This window comes from Mchenga conophoros, linkage group LG22, assembly GCF_057382185.1.
Source record: "Mchenga conophoros isolate Kocher_MC1m ecotype Shallow Benthic linkage group LG22, M_conophoros_male_GT1.1, whole genome shotgun sequence".
Classification (NCBI taxonomy): Eukaryota; Metazoa; Chordata; class Actinopteri; order Cichliformes; family Cichlidae; genus Mchenga; species Mchenga conophoros.
The window spans coordinates 37,178,175-37,199,120 of NC_140546.1; the positions used below are offsets into that span (position 1 = coordinate 37,178,175).

At 42.6% G+C, this 20,946-nt stretch overlaps 2 protein-coding genes across 8 annotated transcripts in view; one reads left to right on the top strand and one right to left on the bottom strand.

Moving 5' to 3' along the window:
• The window catches only part of thrb (thyroid hormone receptor beta), a 112,293-nt gene that overhangs the window by 24,402 nt on the left and 66,945 nt on the right, over positions 1–20,946 (top strand). The gene's annotated exons all lie outside the window — the stretch shown is intronic.
• On the bottom strand, positions 10,552–13,482 carry LOC146549874 (uncharacterized). The gene is made up of 5 exons (XM_085262281.1): positions 13,088–13,482; positions 12,575–12,899; positions 12,213–12,325; positions 11,931–12,107; positions 10,552–11,688 (listed from the first exon to the last, which is right to left on the bottom strand). Exons 2-5 carry the CDS (start codon positions 12,581–12,583, stop codon positions 10,599–10,601), a joined length of 1,389 nt encoding a protein of 462 aa, XP_085118407.1. The 5' UTR covers positions 12,584–12,899; positions 13,088–13,482; the 3' UTR covers positions 10,552–10,598.

The window sequence follows — 20,946 nt, forward strand, 5'->3', positions numbered from 1 at the left end:
CCACTCTCCTCTCACCTAACTTCCTGTTTTTGCTGCACTATCAAAATAAAAACATACATTTCAAATTAAACTGCATGTAGGCTCCTACAGCCATGTTTTAGAATTGTTGATGTTTGTGGTTTCAGTCTGTATGCACCCGCTTGTTTTTGTTGTTGTCAGCTTTCTGTAATTTGTTGTTCTTCCTAAAACATTGTCATGGACTGGCCTCCCCAGAGCTCGACGGTACTGAAGAGTTTGGGATAATGTTGACAGAATGGAATAAAAGGCAGCAAACTTCGAAAGAAGAGCTTTCTAATGTTCCTAAAAAGCCTGGAGAACATAAATAAATTACAATAAAGCTCGCCTCAGGTAGAAAGACGTCTGTTACCTCCACCAGAGAGGCGTTTGGTAGCGTCTGTTTGTGCTTGCATGTTAGAATTCTGTCAGTAAACATGACGGCTCAAATTTTAAAATCAGTTCTCAGTAGGGACGTAGAGTGGGGTCATGTTAACTGTCCATTCAAACCTGGCTTACATCCACCACGGCCCTCAAGGTCAGCTTCATTATTTATTGGGCGAATACTGACAAAACGCCTTATAACTTAAAAACAAGTTTGGCATGTATGAGCTACGTATAGAAAGTAAAGCGTGAAGTAATCATTCTTGGCTCTGTGGCTCTTTCTTTGTAGTCGACCTTATCCACTGTGTTACGGGATTTAATGCAAACTAAAATGGACATAAAGGAAAACAGCAAATGCAATGTTGATTTGTGTATCAGGACCATGTAGCCTGTGGGACAGCTTCCTGTCCTTTATGAAGAACCCCAGTTTATGATATGAGAAAGGGAGTGAGCAGATATTTTACGCTAGTTAGAGGAAAATTGCAGGAATACTTATTAACATTGATGATGGCTCTTTTCCACTTGTATCCCTTAAGTTCTTCCAGTTAGCTAGTTTATTTACTGGTCTTCAGTAAATAAACTGAAATGACTGCCACTGAAACTTAATCAGTGCTGTTAAGCTTGAGACATCCTCAGTGAGTAGTATGCTGATAAAGCATGTGTCGTTAAGCTTCTGCTAAAGGCTGTTAAACGGTAATAAATACTCCAGGAGATTTCTGTGGTGGTATCTATTCTGAAGAAACGGGTTACCACGAAAATGTAACAGACAACTTTCACTTTCAACTGGGGACAGCTCTCTTAACCAAAGTGTGTGGGAAGGTACTGTCGCAGGAATTTAGCACTTTCAAATTATAGACTTCATTTACAAAAGACAAAGATGGCCAGCGGGACGCTGATTTTAGAATCTTTTCTAACAGCACGTCAGTATCCTGAGGAGTTTGATAATCGAGCCTGTTCAAGGTGAAACATTCAAGAAAGGGAAATTGTTTTTGGAAATGTGCTTACTTCAGCAGATTAAAACAAATAGTTATTTTTGTGGAGTGAGTGGAGGCAGGAGCAGCGCTGTGCTTTACCATCATATGGAGGGGACATGCATGTTGGACGTACAGTGGTGCAGTCTTCATGTTCATTTCAATTCACTCTTTCCTTCCAGTCAGGATCCATTTATTGTGATACACGAGTTCATCTAAACGTTTATATAATGTTAACTAAGTGACCACAACGATAACTGTGTTAACGAGACAGACAGGCTGTGTCGCAGCTTCCTTTATGAAGAACTGTGTTGTGCAACAAATGGAGGCTTTATTACATCATCAGTTTTTGCAGAGATAAGTAATAAATGAATACCCACCCGACTGTGATTGGAAAATGTTATATCTGTCATTTACTACAAAGAGGCGTGTTTGCTTCGTCCACGGCAGCGAACCCTGTGTGGTGGGGTTCAAACACACACTTCCTTCACTGTTGTTGCCGGCAGCATTTCATCATAGATGTGGTGTCTGTTCACCGCGTGCAGAGCAGCTGCACAAACCTCGCCTTTACCAGACAGCCAACGCCAGTACTGATATTTCAGAAGTTTGATTTCTGAAGATATTTGTCTCTTGTAACCCAAAATTATGTTTTTGATAATAATATTCTTCATGTGAACATTTTCATGTCTCACTGCTTATGAAATGTTTCAGTTTTTGGCGCCTGTCAGTTTGGTTGGGCTTTGAAGAAGATATTGGTCCAAAGTCGGTCCAAAGATATCTTCATGTATACATAAATGTATTTAATAAGGGTGCCACGATACACAAAATTCACGGTTCGGTTCGATACTTTGGTGTCACAGTTCAATATTTCTTCGATACAAAAAATGTTCATGCTATTTTAATTTGTCATTTATTAAAATTATAAATAAATAAATAAATAAATATATATATATATATATATATATATATACTCAACAAAAATATAAACGCAACACCTGTGTTACTGCTCCCATTCCCCATGGGATGGACGTAGAGACCTAAAATTCATTCCAGATACACAATATAACCATCCCTCCCAAACAGTGGTCACAAATCAGTCCAAATGTGTGGTAGTGGGCACATCTGCTATATTGAGATAATCCATCCCACCTCACAGGTGTGCCACATCAGGATGCTGATCTGACATCATGAGTAGTGCACAGGTGTACCTCAGACTGCCCACAACAAAAGGCCACCCTGGAATGTGCAGTTTTTTGCGCTATTGGAGGTCTGGGGACCCAGAACCGGTCAGTATCTGGTGTGACCACCATTTGCCTCATGCAGTGCAACACATCGTTGCATGGAGTCTATCAGATTGTCAATTGTGGCCTGTGGAATGTTGGTCCACTCCACTTCAATGGCTGTGCGAGGTTGTTGGATATTCGTGGGAACTGGTACACGCTGTCGTATACGCCGGTCAGGCACATCCCGAACATGCTCAATGGGTGACATGTCCGGTGAGTATGCTGGCCATGCAAGAACTGGGACATTCTCAGCTGCCATCTGCCCTGAACAATGTGAACCATGATTCATCCGTGAAGCGCACACCTCTCCAACGTGCCAGACGCCATCGAATGTGAGCATTTGCCCACACAAGTCTGTTACGGCGACGAGCTGGAGTCAGGTCAAGACCCCGATGAGGACGACGGGCATGCAGTTGAGCGTCCCTGAGACGGTTTCTGACAGTTTGTGCAGAAATTGTTTGGTTGTGCAAACCAATTGTTCCAGCAGCTGTCTGGGTGGCTGGTCTCAGACGATCTTGGAGGTGAATCTGCTGGATGTGGAGGTCCTGGGCTGGTGTGGTTACACGAGGTCTGCGGTTGTGAGGCCGGTTGGATGTGCTGCCATATTCTCTGAAACGCCTGTGGAGACGGCTTATGGTTGAGAAATGAACATTCAGTGCACGGGCGACAGATCTGGTTGACATTCCTGCTGTCAGCATGCCAATTGCACGCTTCCTCATCTGTGGCATTTTGCTGTGAGACAAAACTGTGAGACAAAACTGCACATTCCAGGGTGGCCTTTTGTTGTGGGCAGTCTGAGGTACACCTGTGCACTACTCATGATGTCAGATCAGCATCCTGATGTGGCACACCTGTGAGGTGGGATGGATTATTTCAATATAGCAGATGTGCCCACTACCACACATTTGGACTGATTTGTGACCACTGTTTGGGAGGGATGGTTATATTGTGTATCTGGAATGAATTTTAGGTCTCTACGTCCATCCCATGGGGAATGGGAGCAGTAACAAAGGTGTTGCGTTTATATTTTTGTTGAGTGTATATATATATATATATATATATATATATATATATATATATAGGGGTGCAACGATATTCGTATCGATATTGAACCGTTCGATACAGTGCTTTCGGTTCAGTACGCATATGTATCGAACAATACAACATTTGTAATTTATTTTATCAATTTTCCTTCTGACGATGCTGTCTGTGTTGAGCGCTCAGTGAATCTGCGTTCGACTACTCCGCCTAGGCTGCACTGTCGAGCGCAGATCCACTGAGCGCTCAACACAGACAGCATCGTCGGAAGGAAGAGCGCAGGGCAAGCTAGCGAGACAGAAGTTAAGCTCCCCTTACAACATGAACCTCCCCCACCCTCATTCAGATCTGGCGTTTGGAATTATTTTGGTTTTCATGTGACGTATGACCCTGAAGGTAAGCGAGTCATGGACTAAAGTAAAACAGTATGTTGGATGTGCCATGCAATGCTCAATTACATGGGTGGGAGCTAGTGTGTTAGCGCAGTTAGCTCGTTAACGTGTTGGCCGTCTAGCCCCATGCACGGGGCGATCGGCGGTAGCTCGTTAACGTAGATTTGCCGTGTTGTGGCGTTAAGGTCATTTCAACGAGATTAACCTGAAAGCACTAGTGGGAACACAACGAATATGACTGCACATTTACGCCGACATCATCCTAGTGCAAAGACAAAAACAACAAGCATGCTACTAACTTTAGCCGAGTCATTTAGACAGCTGTTAGCACATGATTCTCCTTATGCTGCTGAGAATATAGCCCAGAAGAAGCGGATAGTATAGCTTTTATTTTGGAAAGAGACATTTCTCTGTAATAAACTCTCTTTTCCAAAGATGAGTGATTCCTCAATCAGATACAGGGCTTGCAATATCGCTAGCCCGACGTCCCGGAGCTAGCGATTTTTTCAGTCGGGCTACCAAAATCTATCTCTGCCCTGCCTGTCGGGCTATTGTAGGAAAAATATATGTCAATGCTTTTGCATTCTTTCGGAAATGTAGCTGGGTAATTATGTCATTGGCATCGGTGAGCCACTGTCAATATGTGACATATTGAAGTCGCGTTTGAATTTGCGCTTGTTTTTTTGCTTTCACTTTGCAATCGTGCGAACTGTGTATAGAGAGCGACAGCACTGATCTGTGAGTGATGATAATTTGTGCACCAATTCCTCTGACATCGTCTTATTAATCGTTAGCTTACTATGCAAACATGACAAGTGAAATCTCCCGCAGCTTAAACATGTGAGAGGTTGATCGCGCAGAGAATCGCTGAGCTTATGTGAGTGAGTGTGTAAAAGCATTTCAGTTCTGCTGAGCCAAATAAGACCGGTCAGGGTGAAGAAGTGACAGCCAAAGAAAAGCTTACCACAAAACGGAGAAGTTATGACAAATCAGACTATAAGGCAAAAAGAAAGTGCAGCTTTATGGTTTCATGGACAAAAGAATTTCTGTGGCTGCAATATGACGAGCTAAATAACCAGGGCTGCACATAAGTGGTCCGCAGGTGCGCATTCGCTGTCAAAATAAAAAACGCGCACAAGGGTTAGGGTTAAATTTAAAAACTGTACTTTTGAGTTAAAATATATATTTATAATTTTAATAAATGACAAATTAAAAATGCATGAACATTTTTTTGTATCGAAAAAATATCGAACCGTGACACCAAAGTATCGAACTGAACCGTGAATTTTGTGTATCGTTGCACCCCTAATATATATATATATATATATATATATATATATATATATATATATATATATATATATATATACCACTCATCTTTGGAAAAGAGAGTTTATTACAGAGAAATGGCTCTTTCCAAAATAAAAGCTATACTATACGCTTCTTCTGGGCTATATTCTCAGCAGCATATTAAACATATCAGGTCCCCATAAGGAGAATCCTGTGCTAACGGCTGTCTAAATGACTCGGGTAAAGTTTGTAGCATGCGTGCTTGTTGTTTTTGTCGGCTTCCACTTGTCTTTGCACTAGGATGACGTCGGAGTAAATGTGCAGTCATATTCGTTGTGTTCACACTAGTGCTGTCAGCGTAAATCTGAAATGACGTTAACACCAAATCTCCGTTAACGAGCTACCGCGGATCACCCCGTGCATGGGGCTAGACGGCCAACACGTTAACGAGCTAACTGCGCTAACACACTAGTTCCCACCCATGTAATTGAGCATTGCCTGGCACATCCAACATACTGTTTTACTTTAGTCCATGACTCGCTTACCTTCAGGGTCATACGTCACATGAAAACCAAAATAATTCCAAACGCCAGATTTGAATGAGGGTGGGGGAGGTTCAATTTGCCATGTTGCAACGAGCTTAGCTTCTGTCTTGCTAGCTTGCGCTGTGCTCAGTGGATCTGCGCTCGACAGTGCAGCCTAGGCGGAGTAGTCGAACGCAGATCCACTGAGCTCTCAACACAGACAGCATCGTCAGAAGGAAAGTTGATAAAATAAATTAAAAACTTTGTATTGTTCGATACATATGCGTACCGAACCGAAAGCACTGTATCGAACGGTTCAATATCGATACGAATATCGTTGCACCCGTAGTATTTAACGCTCAATTCATTGGAATAAGCAGACTGGTTTCTTTGAGCAAAGCCAATCGTTTTTAGAAGGGCAGTTCGATATAACGATATGTATCGGATGACGATATAAAAACATCTATCGTTTCATTTTACGCTATCGTTTGTTTCGTGGTGTCGCAAAATAAACTGTTACAGCAATATTTTTTCATGTTTTGATGGTCACTGTAGTGGCTATATTAATTTCTTAAAGTTCTCTCTTTCTCTTATATTTAATATAACCACACTAGCACCTGTTTTTATGGGTTGTCGTTAGCAACAATGACGGTAAAACCATCGCATGTCCGCTTGTTTATTTTCCACATAAACCTTACACAATAAAGGTCAAGATCCTGTTGAGACTTTTCAAAATAAACTGAACCACGTGAAAGAGTATGCAGAGTATTTACGGATGAGAAGCAAAAAAGAGCCGCCAGGTGCTCCAAATAAACCTTAGACTCAAACGTCTTCTCCCCGCAGCACGCCGTGTAATAAATACTCACAAAGAAAATGGCGGCCGTTACAACTTATGTCTAAAAATGTATCGTTTCATGCATCGGTTAAAACACTCCAGCTACACGACGCCCAGCTGGAAACACTTCACGCAAGTTGAGCTGCCCGAGATTCACAGAATTTACAGAAAATGTTACATTTTTGTGATTTATATCGTTATCGGACGATAGATGTCTTATATCGGGATATGAGATTTTGGTCATATCGCACGGCCCTAGTTCTTAGGAAAGAATAATTCGTCATGCAGCGAATGAGGTTATGCATCTGAAACAGGAGGGCTGACTGACACAAGAAACTGATTTGTTTGTTTTCTTTCTTCTTCTATGTGACTGGATAATGGGAACCATCCACTGACACCACCACAGGTAAGTTTTCTTCATTCCTTTCATGTTGAAGGAGAACAGAGTACCTCAGCTGGCAGGTGTTGTATTTGCTGTGCTGCAAGAAATATTCCATTCCCATTTGATTTTTGTGTATTGCTGTTCATTTGAGTTTGTCCTCGATGGTTGTTTGGCTTCCAGCTGGAATGTGACATTTGTGCAAAATGGTAAAAAGCAAAGTTTGAAGTCTGACATTTAGCATCTCTTCATATTCATGTTTAATTTGCTCGGAGTTGAGTTTTTTGCTTGCGTGGTATATGTTGATGCTCAAGTGTAAAGGATAAGTTGGAAAGGTTTTTTTTACTCTTCCGCTTCAGTTTCAGGTCACGGGAGTTGCTGGTCCGCTCTGTGCACTGAGATCATTTAACTGGTCACATTCAGCTCTGCTGATATTTAAATGGGTTGTTTTTGTAGAATCACTTGAACTGTTTTGTCAGCAGATTTGTCATGTAGTTTATCAGTTTCTGTAGTATTCCTGAGCAGATAACACAGGGCCCTGTGTGCCTTTTAAACACTATATGCACATCTGTGCTTACAGCACGAGCTCTGGTTGTATGGCCTAATGTGATCTTATTGTAATCAGGAGTGGATTTATGTTAGGTATGAGGAGCTTATGAACCCCCTGGCAGCCACCGTGGAGTCTGCGCTGTCTTTTCATGCTTCAGGGAACGTTGGAGAAAAAAAAATGGTCTCAGGCTTAGATGGAGTTGAATTATTCATGGCGATAGAGTGAGAGGAGAAGTAAAAGCCTTCATTTTTGCTTTCTGCCCCTGGCTGTGCTGCTCTTTGGTGTGATTGGGTGAGTAGGGGTAAGAAGGCACATGATTATGCTTGTAGAGTATCAGTACCACATGGACTATCAGGGTAAGAGCGTTAAGAGGGTATTAAGACCCAGTAAACCCACTGGGTACCAGTCTGTAAGAGCTGTGAAGGATGTGGAGGATACTGATTTCTCCACAAGCAACAGTGGCTGGCTACTCCAGCTAATTACCAATGATTCACTACCATCAGGGAGGCTTGATGTCTTTGGCATTGGCACAGAATGGACCTGATGTAAAATTCCTGTTACCTGTTGATGTGCATAGCCAGGGAGGAATGACTGTTTCTGACCTGTATATATTTGTCTAGACTGGTCAGTTTATCCTAAACCAGAGATTTTCTATTGAACAGAATGAACTGTTTGTCACCCAAGTGTCACACAGGCCTTCTGGGCTTATTTTGTACTTTTTATTTGTTTTTGTTTCTAATGTCTCTGTAAAGCACTTTGAATCACCTTGTTGTTGAATTGTGCTATACAAATAAACTCGCCTTGCCTTGCCTATAAATTTACAAAATAACTCAAATCTCTCTTTCTTGAATTTTCTCTCTAGCACATAAAGTTAAACATTTACCTGATGTGATGTGCAGTAAAATCGTCTTTCTGAATTGTGTTTCTAGCACAGGCTGTAATGGAGTTACTGTTAGAGTTAAAGAGAAGGCTTAGCCAAAGCAGTCAGATTAAAAGGACACCGTTTACCTTTTTAAATAAACAAGTAGGTGAATATCACACGCCCTTAAACAATGCCAGAGCACAACTGCAAATATGCTTTTGTGTGGGGAATTCAAAGCTGTGCAGCAGCCTTACAGTCTGTGGGTCATCTGCTCAAATCTGTGAGCAAAGGTTGCACCTCAACAAGTCTGCCCCATCTTTGTGAAAGATGTCCATCACAGTTTATATAATCACAGCCTCTGTCTGTACTGCACATGCTCAGTTCACCTGTTGAGGAGGCATAATAATAAATCAACGATAAATAAACTCACTTTCCCCCTTTGTATATCTCTACAATACTGTATAATAATGATCATAATTCTAGTAGTAGTTGTAGTTGTTGGTATTAACAAATGGTCAACAGTTGATGTGTTCATCCACCTCAGTGCTCAGTTCTGAAAGTTTCAGTGAAGTCTGTCATATTCTGTGAAGCGTATCCTTACTAATGAAAAGGTATGGGCTCAAAATGTGGCCATAAATATTTTGTACTTGTAAATCAGGATTTGTGTGTGCGTAAAAAAGATTTGTGTGTGGACTTAGCCAAAAAAACCCTGCAAGTTACAAGTACAAGTTTTGACCCTATTTTTCTTCCTTTCATCTGATTGGCCAGTGTCATGTCAATCACAAATGTAACTATCCAATCAGAGAACAGATGGGTTTGGCTGTCGGAGGGGTGCTTTTTTGGACTGCAGGTCCTTGAAGGGTGATACAGTTTGAAGCTGGAGGATCTCTATATAAATATCCGATAGCAGCTAGGTCCCCTAACTTTCAGCAGCTGTTGAAAGGATAAAGTTGTGCTATATCAGTGGTTAGAAATACCGTTATTATTTTAGGATTAGTTTAACACAAAGTCTGGGCTGACCCGGGACCATTGCTGTGAGTCACAGTGCGCAGCATAAAGGTCCTTTCACATCGGATGCAGGGGAAAGCGCATCAAATCCGACTTCTCTGACCCTCTGCGACCATCTATCCAATCATGGTGTGACGGTGTGAACGGCACAAATCCGATATCTTCAAATCCGATCTGGGTCACTTTGGTATGTGGTGCTGAATCCGATACATATCTGATGTTTTAGAAAGCGACTGCTGTTTGACGGTCACGTCGCATTAAATCCGTCTTTTACGTCACCGACACAAGACAGACGCCGACTATCAGCGCCCGACATGGTGAACGCTTCTATCCAGGGAAACTGCTGGGAAGACAGCGTTAGAGAAACGTGAACATTTTCTTTGTACTGTATAATCTGCAGATTCTGACAGAAATCTGCAGCTAGAAGCAGCGCTCCTCTGAAACAGCAGTAAGGATCATTATTAGGACAAATGTAAATAACAAAACTTTATAACTTAAAGCAAAACTGGGAAACGTGAAGTCTGAAGTCTTTACATTAAGGCCATCAGTCACACATCCTGTTGCTCTGGGTCTAAACAGAGCGTCGTGTGTGACGTCTTCTTTTGTGCACGCGGCCGCTCTGAGCGTTCACACTAGAGCGCGTTTGATCAAAAGATCAGAATTGAGCATCAAGACCTGCAGAGTGAACGTAGCCTCAGACTGTTTCTTGAGTTTTACAGTTATGAATATGTCTCTGTCTACAATGTGCCGTCTCTCAAGACAGTCAAAACCCTTTAACTGGAACTTGATCAGTCAGGCTAGAATCAAAAGTACTGATGTCATCAGGACATTTCCACACTGAGCCAACACCTCTCTGTTACAGAGCTGAGGACGCCTTTGTGCCCAATATCTAGAATAAATATCTACATTTAACCTACAATGACAAAACCAACTCAAAGTGCTCTGACTAAATCGAGTTTGTGCGATTGTCTCTACATTGTGACTGATGAGACTACAAACCATTATACACATTTAACAATTAAATGATCTGACAAACTCATTTTATTTCCAAATTAAGAAGCAAATTCTGTGAGTAATTATGAAGATAATCACGCTGTCACTCTGTTTCTGAACAGCCTCCTCAAAGATCTACAAAAAGAAGCGAGGGCCCTAACGACACAGTTTCTCGGCCTGTCTTTCTGGGAACCTGTGGATCCATTTTGTGCGTTGTCCTCACTGGCAGATTGTTGCGTTTTGTTCTCACTGGCTGGAGAAACGCTTTTGTTACTTTCTAAACGTCTCAGCGCGTGACCGGAGCCGCTCGATGCTTTTAGCTCTGCTTTTAATAGCTCCACAACGGCTGCTACAAAAGTCGCGTCACCCTTTTCCATCACAAACTGAAGCACGTATTTGGATCCAAATATGCGACACAGGTCTTTGTACATTATGATGTACAAGTTTTTTACAGTTTTTAGAGGAGTCAAGTCTCCCCCAATCTTCTCTCTTATATCAGTCACTATCTGCTGAAAATTCAGCTTTACAGCAGTTGTTTGTGTTTTCTCAGAAACGTGAGCGACTAAATTTGCAAGACACAATATGAGAAAGGTATCGGTCTCTGCGGGCGCAGGAAGCGCCCCAGACGAGCACTGCGGGGCGTCGCTACATTTTTCTTCACTCTCTGAACTCTCACGGTCAAGATTTTGGACATCAGTGATTTGAAATGCATCACTGTTGCCCTCGCTACCCACATCTCCCTCACCTACACAAGCTGGAGTCTGTGTGCTTTTAAAAGTCTCTGCAGACTCTGGTTTAAAGTCGTCATCTTCCTCAGAGTTTGGCGAGTCAACAATGCTGTAGCTGCGACTCTCACCATCTACAAAAGGGGGAGCTAAGGTCTTTGTAAAGTCCTTTAAAATGTTCGCTACACTGTGAACCATCCCAACAAAGTTTGTTGGGGATGTGGATCTATCTGATTGCAAGGACGTGGACCCTGTGATACGACTCAGGGCTGAGTTTACGTTCTTTGCAATCGACACTGAAAATAAAGTCAGTAGTTTGTCTGAGTCACAAGACCGCCGTTGCCCAAAACCCAAGACCCAACCGAAGCAGTAATGAAAGATGTTTCTGAGGCTGGCCTGAATATCATCCTCTGTCACCCTGCAGTCACTGCACCCATCAAGCAGAGGTTCAACCTTCATCCTGAAAAGGGAGAGAAGAGAAACGTAGTCATCTTCCCACACTATCACTGTTTTGTCCAAATCTACAGGCGTCATTAAAAGAAACCACATGGACGACTTCACACGTGATGTAAACGAAGCAATGCTGTGTCCTCTGAAAAACCCCTCCGTCACCAGGATTACCCGATGAACCATCTCATGTAAAACGTCTAAGAAGAAGAAAGACTGAATGAAACTGTTTAATAAAGCAAGCTTTAGATTTACCGGTCAGCGGAGCTTTCTTTGTCTCCACGATCATGGCGATGTGGGCAGCATGAAACCTGTCGGCGTATGACTTTATACACTACGGTGCTAATGTGCCCTATGAGTGCTCGGCACATCTCGGTCAGCAGATCGACGACATCCGAGGAGACGTCATCGGTGGCTAATGCCGTCCACTGTCTGAAAGAAAAACATTGAGACTGGTTGAGCGAAACAAACCTGTAACCAGTGAATATGTCTGTGTATGCTGGTAACTGTCTCGCTGACTTTGAGCTTGTGACTTACCTGAGCGATAAATCGTCTAAATAGTTTCTGAGGCATCGTTCAATGTCTCCAAATCTGAACAGAGGCACGCTGAGATGACTGCACCTCGGTTCAGCACGTTCATCTAATGGGATCTAGAAAGAACAGACAGATGTCAGGGAGCAGGCGTTACACATCCAAAATAACAAGAATTAGACCAGCAGCCAATGTAAGGTTTTTGTCACAGCTGCACAAACAGTATTGGTGCTCATTTTGGATGCTTCTGTAACAGTTAGTCCACCAGTACCACTAAGCTTCTCACATATAATCATTGCAATTATTGCATTTTCAAAATGTCTAAAATATTGATGAGAGGTGGTCTGATCAATTTTTCAGAGCCCTACCACGTTCATGTTTCCACAATCTCGTCCGTGAATTCACGTTTTGGCGACAGCTTTGCACAAATGATCACTTTTTCCAATCTTTCACTCTCCGTCCTCACACTAGATCTGGATAGTTGTGTACTTTTGACCATCAGGGGACCTGACGTGACGTCGGTTCGAACGTTCAGCGCCTTTGGCCGTGGCGCATGCGCATGCTTCGCGTTGACTTCACGTGCGGCTTTTCTGTGTAGTTTTCATGGCATAGCTACTGAGACACGCCCACCTGGCAGTACTGCGGTCTTTTGCGCTCCAGGCATCGTTTGAACGTCTTCGAGTGGAAGTTTAGCTGAAATGAAGGACAGTGTCTTTGCTATAAGAAGCGTTTGTTTAGAGAAGGGCGCAGAGTATGGCACCAACATGTGAACGCAGCTCTCCCAGCCCTGCTTTACAGCTCAGGCCACTAATTAGACAGTTAATGATGATTATGAGTCACCTCGTGAGCTAATGCTATTGGAGGATTTTAAGCATCCTTACCCGAGAGATGAATAATGTTCGTAAATGAACACAAGGTGACGTTAATGTCGAGTTGCGCCGTGCGAGGCTTGAGTCTGGTCGTGAGACCCCCTCACGTCCACATGATGGTGAATACTGTTATTAAAGGATCACCTTGTTGCTGACTGCCTGGCACTGAAGCGTAAACAGCAAGCCTCATTACAACTGAAAGGGCCGGGATTGATTACGGCTGTAGAGCAGCGGTCCCCAACCTTCGCTGCTCCACTGGCCGGTTTAACGTCAGACAGTATTTTCACGGTGTGGCGGATAAATGCAACAAAATAACATGATACGACAAAAACGGTGGTATTTTGTAAATATAACAATAAACGCGAATTAACTGTGTAATGGTGTAACTTTATTAGCCAGTCAAGACTGAGAGTAACATCCTCCATAATGCGCTCTGGTCGCTATGGTAACGTGTAAACCTTTCTTTCAAAATAAGACACACAACTACAACACGGCAAAGACCCAGGGAAACCGAGTTAATTATTAGCTTCAACTCTCACGGCCCGGTACCGGTCTGTGAGTCGTTTGGTACCGGGCCGTGGCCCGGGGGTTAGGGACCGCTGACTGTCTGTGTCCTCCACATATAAAATCGATCATTATAAATATTTTTTATGAAGTCTTAGTAACAGAATTTCCTTTTAAGTGTTCAACTTTCTACAATAATGTCCATGAATCCTTTCTATATTTGTTCGTTTTTTCTAAAAAGCGACTAGCAACAAATCTGGCGACTTTTTCTGGTGTTATTGGAGACTTATTTATAATGACTTTTTGACATGAAAGCGCGCATCGCTCCTACTCTCAACAAGCAGCAGGTGCTGCCGTGGGCACCTCACCCGTGCCAAAGCGCTCACAGGCGGAGGATAGTCCTCACGCAGCTGCTATCAGGGTAGGAGATGTTCACATCTTTGCGTCCAAACTGCAAATGAGTGAAGCCGCTGCTCCCGCACTGACTGTAACGCAGTCAGTTCTTCTTTAATGTTATGTTGTTTTGTGGATCACAAGGTTTAAAACTACTTATAAACACACACAGAGAAAGTAACTCCACCAGAGTGCCTATTTCGGGTCACTTTTGCCGGTCCAAGCCCGGGTAAAGGTGCAGGGTTGGAATTGTGACATTAAAACAAAAATTGTTAAAAATTTAATTTGTAGTTCTAAATTCTAAATGCATTTAGGACATTTTTTGCTCACTTTATGTCTCTTCCATGATTTTATTTCTCTCTCCAACAACGTAGGTTACAATTACATTAGCATGACCAATTATGCAAATTAGGCGATGACATCATTTGGCGACTTCTAGCGACTTTTAGGACAGCCAATAGCGATTTTCCTTACTGGGGAGTTGGCAACACTGCATCGGAAGCAGCATGTGCTGCTAATGCTAACTGCTAGCTAAAGGCCAAGGATCCAGAATTTGTTGCGCTGGCTGCTGAGCTCTGTGGGGTTTTTCGGCAGCTCTACCTGTACTAGATTCACCTGCTCCTTGTCGTTTCTATCTCTGACTTTATGTCCTCTACAAGAGTTTCTGTTTTTTTATCTTCAAATGTTCAATAAAAACGTATCGCTAATTCAAAATGAAGAAGGCTTTGTAACTATCCCCACTAGTGAAGACTGTGCCATTTCCACAACACTGCCCCCTCTCCCGAGGTCCGCAGCGCTGTTGAAAAGGCTCTGGAGGTCCCTGTATTAAGCACGTAAACCTGTGACACAAAAAATCACCAAACTCGGACAACCACAGACTGTTTTCCTTCGTGGTGATGAAGGAAAACGCTGGGCAGGCATGTAAAAGGGCATTTATTCAGTGTTGCCAACTCCTCAGTAAGGAAAATCGCTATTGGTTGTCCTAAAAGTCGCTAGAAGTCGCTAAATGACGTCATCGCCTAATTTGCATAATTGGTAATGCTAATCTAATTGTAACCTATGTTGTTGGAGAGAGAAATAACATCGTGGAAGAGACATAAAGTGAGTAAAAATGTCCTAAATGCATTTAGAGTTTATTTAGAGCTACAAATTAAATTTCTTTTAGCAATTATTGTTTTTTTTAATGTCACAATTCCAACCCTGCACCTTTACCCGGGCTTGGACCGGCAAGTGACCCGAAATAGGCGCTCTGGTGGAGTTACTTTGTGTGTGTGTTTATAAGTAGTTTTAAACCTTGCGATCCACAAAACAGCATAACAGTAAAAGAAGAACTAACTGCGTTACAGCACCCGCTGCTTGTTGAGAGTAAAAGAGATACGCGCTTTCACGTCTTTTTTAAGGGGTCTGAAAACTCGCTAAATATAGTGACAAAGTCGCTATGTTGGCAACACTGCATTTATTCCCTTCAAAGACCTGCAGTTCAAAAAAGCGCCCCTCCGACAGCCAAACCCATCTGTTCTCTGATTGGATAGTTACATTTGTGATTGACATGACATTGACCAATCAGATGAAAGGAAGAAAAATAGGGTCAGAATTCGTACTTGTAACTTGCAGGGTTTTTTTGGCTAAGTCCACACACAAATCTTTTTACACATACAAATCCCGATTTACAAGTACAAAATATTTATGACCACATTTTGAGCCCATAAAAAGGCTCAGCAGTAAAAGTCAGTATTAGGTGTGCAACACTATAACAGCACTAAAGACCATATTTACCTGTGAACGTGGGGACTGCACTTTGATGTGGACCAAAAGAGCCACACCGAGACCCTTCGGAGGACGTGGTCTGTGGAGCGGTTGGTTTATAGTGTGATGGGATTTGAGTTGTCCACCAGGTATCTGGTGTATTTTAGCTCAATGCCATCCTGTAGCCAGGGATGCTTTGCATTCTGGGACACAGCACCCGCCTTTCTTTCTCTTGCCCCAGACAAATCTGACCAATACGAGGACTAAATGTGGTGTGTAGTGACACATTTTTCTGTTTTTGTCCCTGAGAAGAAAACCCTGGGATAAAGCTACAAGTTTACAAACTTATCAACTGACCAAATGTAACGAACTATAGGTGTGCAAAGACCTTTAGATGGCGTCGAGTGTTTCCATTGAGACACTGTGGACAGCGATACTTTAAACTGAAGAAGACAGCAAACCAAAACAAAGCAGCAGGATGTTGTTTTATTGGGTTTTTCACCCAGCTCTACAAAATGTAAACATGGATTTGTTCTTTGTTTTTCAGGCTTGGGGGATTTTGTATTTTCTTCCTATGTATGTAGATACATATATGTGTGTTTGTAATGGTGACAAATGTATTGGTAGCTGTGTCACGGGGCTGTGATACGTTTTAAATCTTATATATTGTAGAGCAGGTTGAATGACAGTGGAAGGAGCTGTATAAATATGCTTTCACAACATCTATTGAACACTGTGCAGCTTTATATTCAAACTCACGTTCTTCTTTCTTATCTTAGGTTCGTACACTTTTTCCATTCCAAGTGTAACTAACATGTAACATTAACCGTAGATGTGCAGCTAGAAAGGCGCGTTTGTCCGTCTTTTTGGCTCGTGGCTGATGTGCCTTCACCTTTAAGAGGTGCTGGAATGGGAGCTTTCAGCGCTGTTGCCTGTTATGTAAGACCTTGGCTGTGGCGCTCAGAGCTGCGTGGTCCCTGGGCTGTTCCACTGCCAACAAGCACAGGAGGTTTCATCACCCTGCTGTTTCAAAGGGCCCTCTGGACTCTGGATATTATTCAGCACTGCTCTGTAGTTTGCCTAGTTTGCCTCCTTTCCTCTCTCCTTTACACCAGCCATCTGTCATCCTCCCTAGTAGTCTCTCTCTTTTAAACCCTCTCCTCATTTGCTCTCCTCTTCTGCTGACTCATTGCACTCTCTGAAATTATAATGCACTGAAATAGCCGACTCCCTTTCTGTCTGTCTGTCCCTCTCTCTCTCACGCACACACGCACGCACGCACACACACACACACGCACACACACACACACACACGCGCACACACACACACACACGCGCACACGCACACACACACACACACACACAGTGTTATTGCACCATTTTGTTTTTATATCTGCTTGTCCTCTGTGGTTTGCACTTCACTGAGAGTGTGCCTGACAAGAACCTGTGAGCGTGGATTAGGCACTCAGATTTGGTTATAATGGTGGAAGCAAGTGAACTTCCGTTATAGTGGGAGCGAGGCATGACGGTTGGGAATCATTTTCCCTGGTGGTGGTCTGCAAAAACATAATGTTTGAATTTTAGTCGCCATCATGGCAGCAGAGCACAGGTTCAGTATTCAGAACCAAATGATGACGTCCGATATGAAAATTTGTCTGTTGGAACAAATCGCCTTTAATGATCAAAGGCACCAGTTTAAATTCATTAAGGCTTTATCCACGTACCAGTTCAGCTGTCACAGTGTGGGGAAGAAACATTTAGCTTCCTTGTCCATTGTTGGCATGAAAGGTGGCTGCAGGGTTAGCATATTCGTCCACCTTTTTATCTCCATGCCGTTTATCCATCTGTTTTCTTCCACTTAACTGCAGCCAGGTCACAGGGACAGCAGCTTAAGCACAGTAGCCCAGAGCTCCCTCTCATCAGACACTTCCTCCAACTTATCCAGGTGGGAGGACTGAGGCTTTTCCAGGCCAGCTGAGGGTGACTGAAGTTCTCACCCTATCTCTAAGGGGAGAGGCCAGACACCCTTCCAAGCTGATTTCAACCTCTTTTGCCCACAATCTAATTATTTTGGTCACTAACCAAAGCTCGTGGAACAGGAACATAGATCATCGGGTATCAGGCCCTGACATACATTTTGTCCTTGACCCAGAATGAGCACTCCAGCCTTTTCCTGCCTCAGACTTGGACTAATTCTCATCTCTGCTGCTTTAAACTGTTCTGCAGACCACTTCAGTGTGGAGGTCATCACCTGATGAGGCCAACAGCATCCACAAAAGCAGAGATAAAATTCTGAGCCTACCAAACGGAAGCCTTCCTCCACTTACCCCTACAGTTCATAAAAATTATGACTAGACTCTGTGACAAAAGGGAAGGCCTGACGAAGTGCAACACCCACCGAGATCGAGTTGGCAGCAATGCTGACCGAGCTCTCACTGAATGGTGTGTATGAATGAGTAATATACCCCAAACTCTTGAAGCACCTGAGAAGGTATTCAATGTTTCTATAATTAAATATGCAGCCAAGGATGATTGTTTGTATATGTTCATTTAAACACAGATTAAACAGATTAAACACAGATCTTTGTCCCACACGCCATCAGACTGTTTAACTCCTCTCTGGAGGGGAGAGGGAGGGGAAACAGGAGGACAAAGGAGGGGGGAACAACTAAGCTGTAGTGCCTCTTCACCTCACTGTACAATACCTTTAGTGCAATACTTTTGTAAATAGTCAACAGTGCAATAGACTCAATACTTGAAATGTGCAATTCACTTGTATTTTTATTTTTTATTCCTATTTATTCTATTTATCCCCTTCGTATATTTTATTTATATTGTCTCTGTATTTATATATGTGTATGTGTGTGTGTGTGTGTATATATATATATAATATTCTGTAACTCTGTAACTTCTGTCGGTGCTGTGCTTTTTTGGAAATCGAATTTCCCAGAGGAACCCACCCGAGGGATTAATAAAGTTCTATCTAATCTAATCTAATCTAATTAAGCAGAATTTTCAGAGTACTTGAACCTTCATCTCACCAAATGGGGTCCATGAACACTTTAGAGGGAATAAACTTTGTCGTATCTCAGGTGGGTTTGGGGATTTATCCCCTATAAACAGTTAGGAATTGTCCCAGGTTAGAGATGGATTTCTCAACAGTCCTGGGTGCTCTTGGTCATAATTTTCTTTCATGATACTCCAAATGTTTTCAATATGTGAACAATCTGGACCAGGGGTGGAAATTAGCAGCCACCACTGGCTAAATTTGAACAATGCACAAACCACCGTGGCTCCTGACCTGCTGGGGGCAGCAATGTGCCTGAGTTGCTGCTAGTCTGCTCTAAACGCCGTCATGTGATCCGAGCAGGTACTAAAATGTGACGTCAGTAGCGTCAGTCGATGAGTCGTGAGCGCGTCTCTTTCACGAAAATTTAAACCGCCAGTTTTGAAACTGGGCAGCGAGGGACATGGTTGCAAAAAACAATGCACGCAAAGCCACAGACTGAGCAGCAGGTATGTCGTCGCCTCGACGTCCATCTTTTTTGTAGCGTTTGTGTCGCTTACTAACTGCGTCACGGGACGCTTGGGTGCGTTGCTATGGCGACAACCACGCAGCTTCGATCCGAGCAGGTACTAACGGAAAAGGGGCTTTAAAAGGAAGCAGTAACTTTAGTAATGTGGCGTTGCATTTGTGGAGTTGAGCAGGCGGCAGAAACAAACACTCTTCTCAAGAGGTTTTACGTTAAACGGCAGTTTTAAAATGAAAAAATGGAAAAGAGGTGACAACCGTGAGATACACGACTTCCAGCAGCAAGACTGATAGCTTTACTGTAGGCACAAAATACTCTAAATTAGAGGTCATCAAAGACCGGGGATCATCTAAAGGCCACAAAGAGGTGAAATGCATCATTCAAGGAATTGCGGTCCTGGAGAAAACAGGCTGTGTTGTGTTGCATCAATTTTTAATTTCCACCCTTGGTCCGGGCTTCAGGCAGTCCATTCCAGCACCATGACTCGTCCACTATGAGGCCATGCTGTTGTAATAAATGTGGTTTAGCATTGTTTTGCTGACATAAGCAAGGTTTCCCTGAAAAAGATGTAATCTGATGGGAGCATATTTTGCTTTGAAACCTGTGTATACTTGTCATCATTGATGATGCACCTCATACCAGCCAACATGCAGGCTTTTGAAATGAGTGCCGATAACAAGCCTCCCGTTTAGCCTGCGGGACGCAGCGTCCATGTCTTACCCAAATCGGATTTTAGTTCCTTTGACCTTTGACCTTTGACCGAACAGAAGAAAAACATCTTTGCCTTTTCATTCCAGAATAATGCTTTTTTTCCTCTCTTTTTTTAGCGCAGGACCCAATCATGGGCATCCAGTATTGAATGTTGGCCTTGTCCACTGTGCACACAGATTCCTCTGGATTCTTGGGTTCTTGTGATATTGTTGTAGATCCCAAATATTTGCAGTTTCATTTGATGTATTTTAATCTGAAATTGTTCCAAGATTTTGGGAGTTTTTGCATATTGCTAAATCTCTGCTAATCTGCGTCTGAAGTAGTTTGCCTCTCTAAGATACACGTTCTGTACTCAGTCATTTTAATACCCTTACCCACATCTAAATGTTCTTGTAGATGTGTATTTTTAGAAATACTTCATTTTCCAGCCTTTGTAGCCCTGTCCAAACTTTTGAGACATGTTGCTGCGTCACATTGAAAATCAGCCAACATTTTACATGAAATACATTGTCTGTGCTTTCTGTGAGATTCATATATGGATTCAATATTTGCAAATTACTGCTTTGTGTTTTTATTTACATTTGCACAGCATTTCTGAGATACACTGTCTAAAACTCCAGGTAGTTGAGTGAAGATATGGAGAAACCTCTTTAGTTTCTTTGTAGTTTGCTGTCACCATGGTGAGCAACACAGAGTTTTTAAGGTCAAACTGATAAATAATTCCAATGTTCATTTGTGTTGCAGTGTTCATCGAGATGAGCCTTTGGGATGGGTTTTATAGCCTGCATTTAACTTTCTTCCCTCCATATTTTCCATTTCATTAAAGAAAGTTAATCAGTCAAGGTCTACTTGTTAGCCTAATTTCACCTTTTTGTGCAGATGCACTCTATACAGCTGAGCAAACTGACTGCTGACAAAGATTAGAGCGAAAATTGCTTATGTTTGCAACTCACTCCCTTTTAAGTGATCAAACTGTTGTTTTTC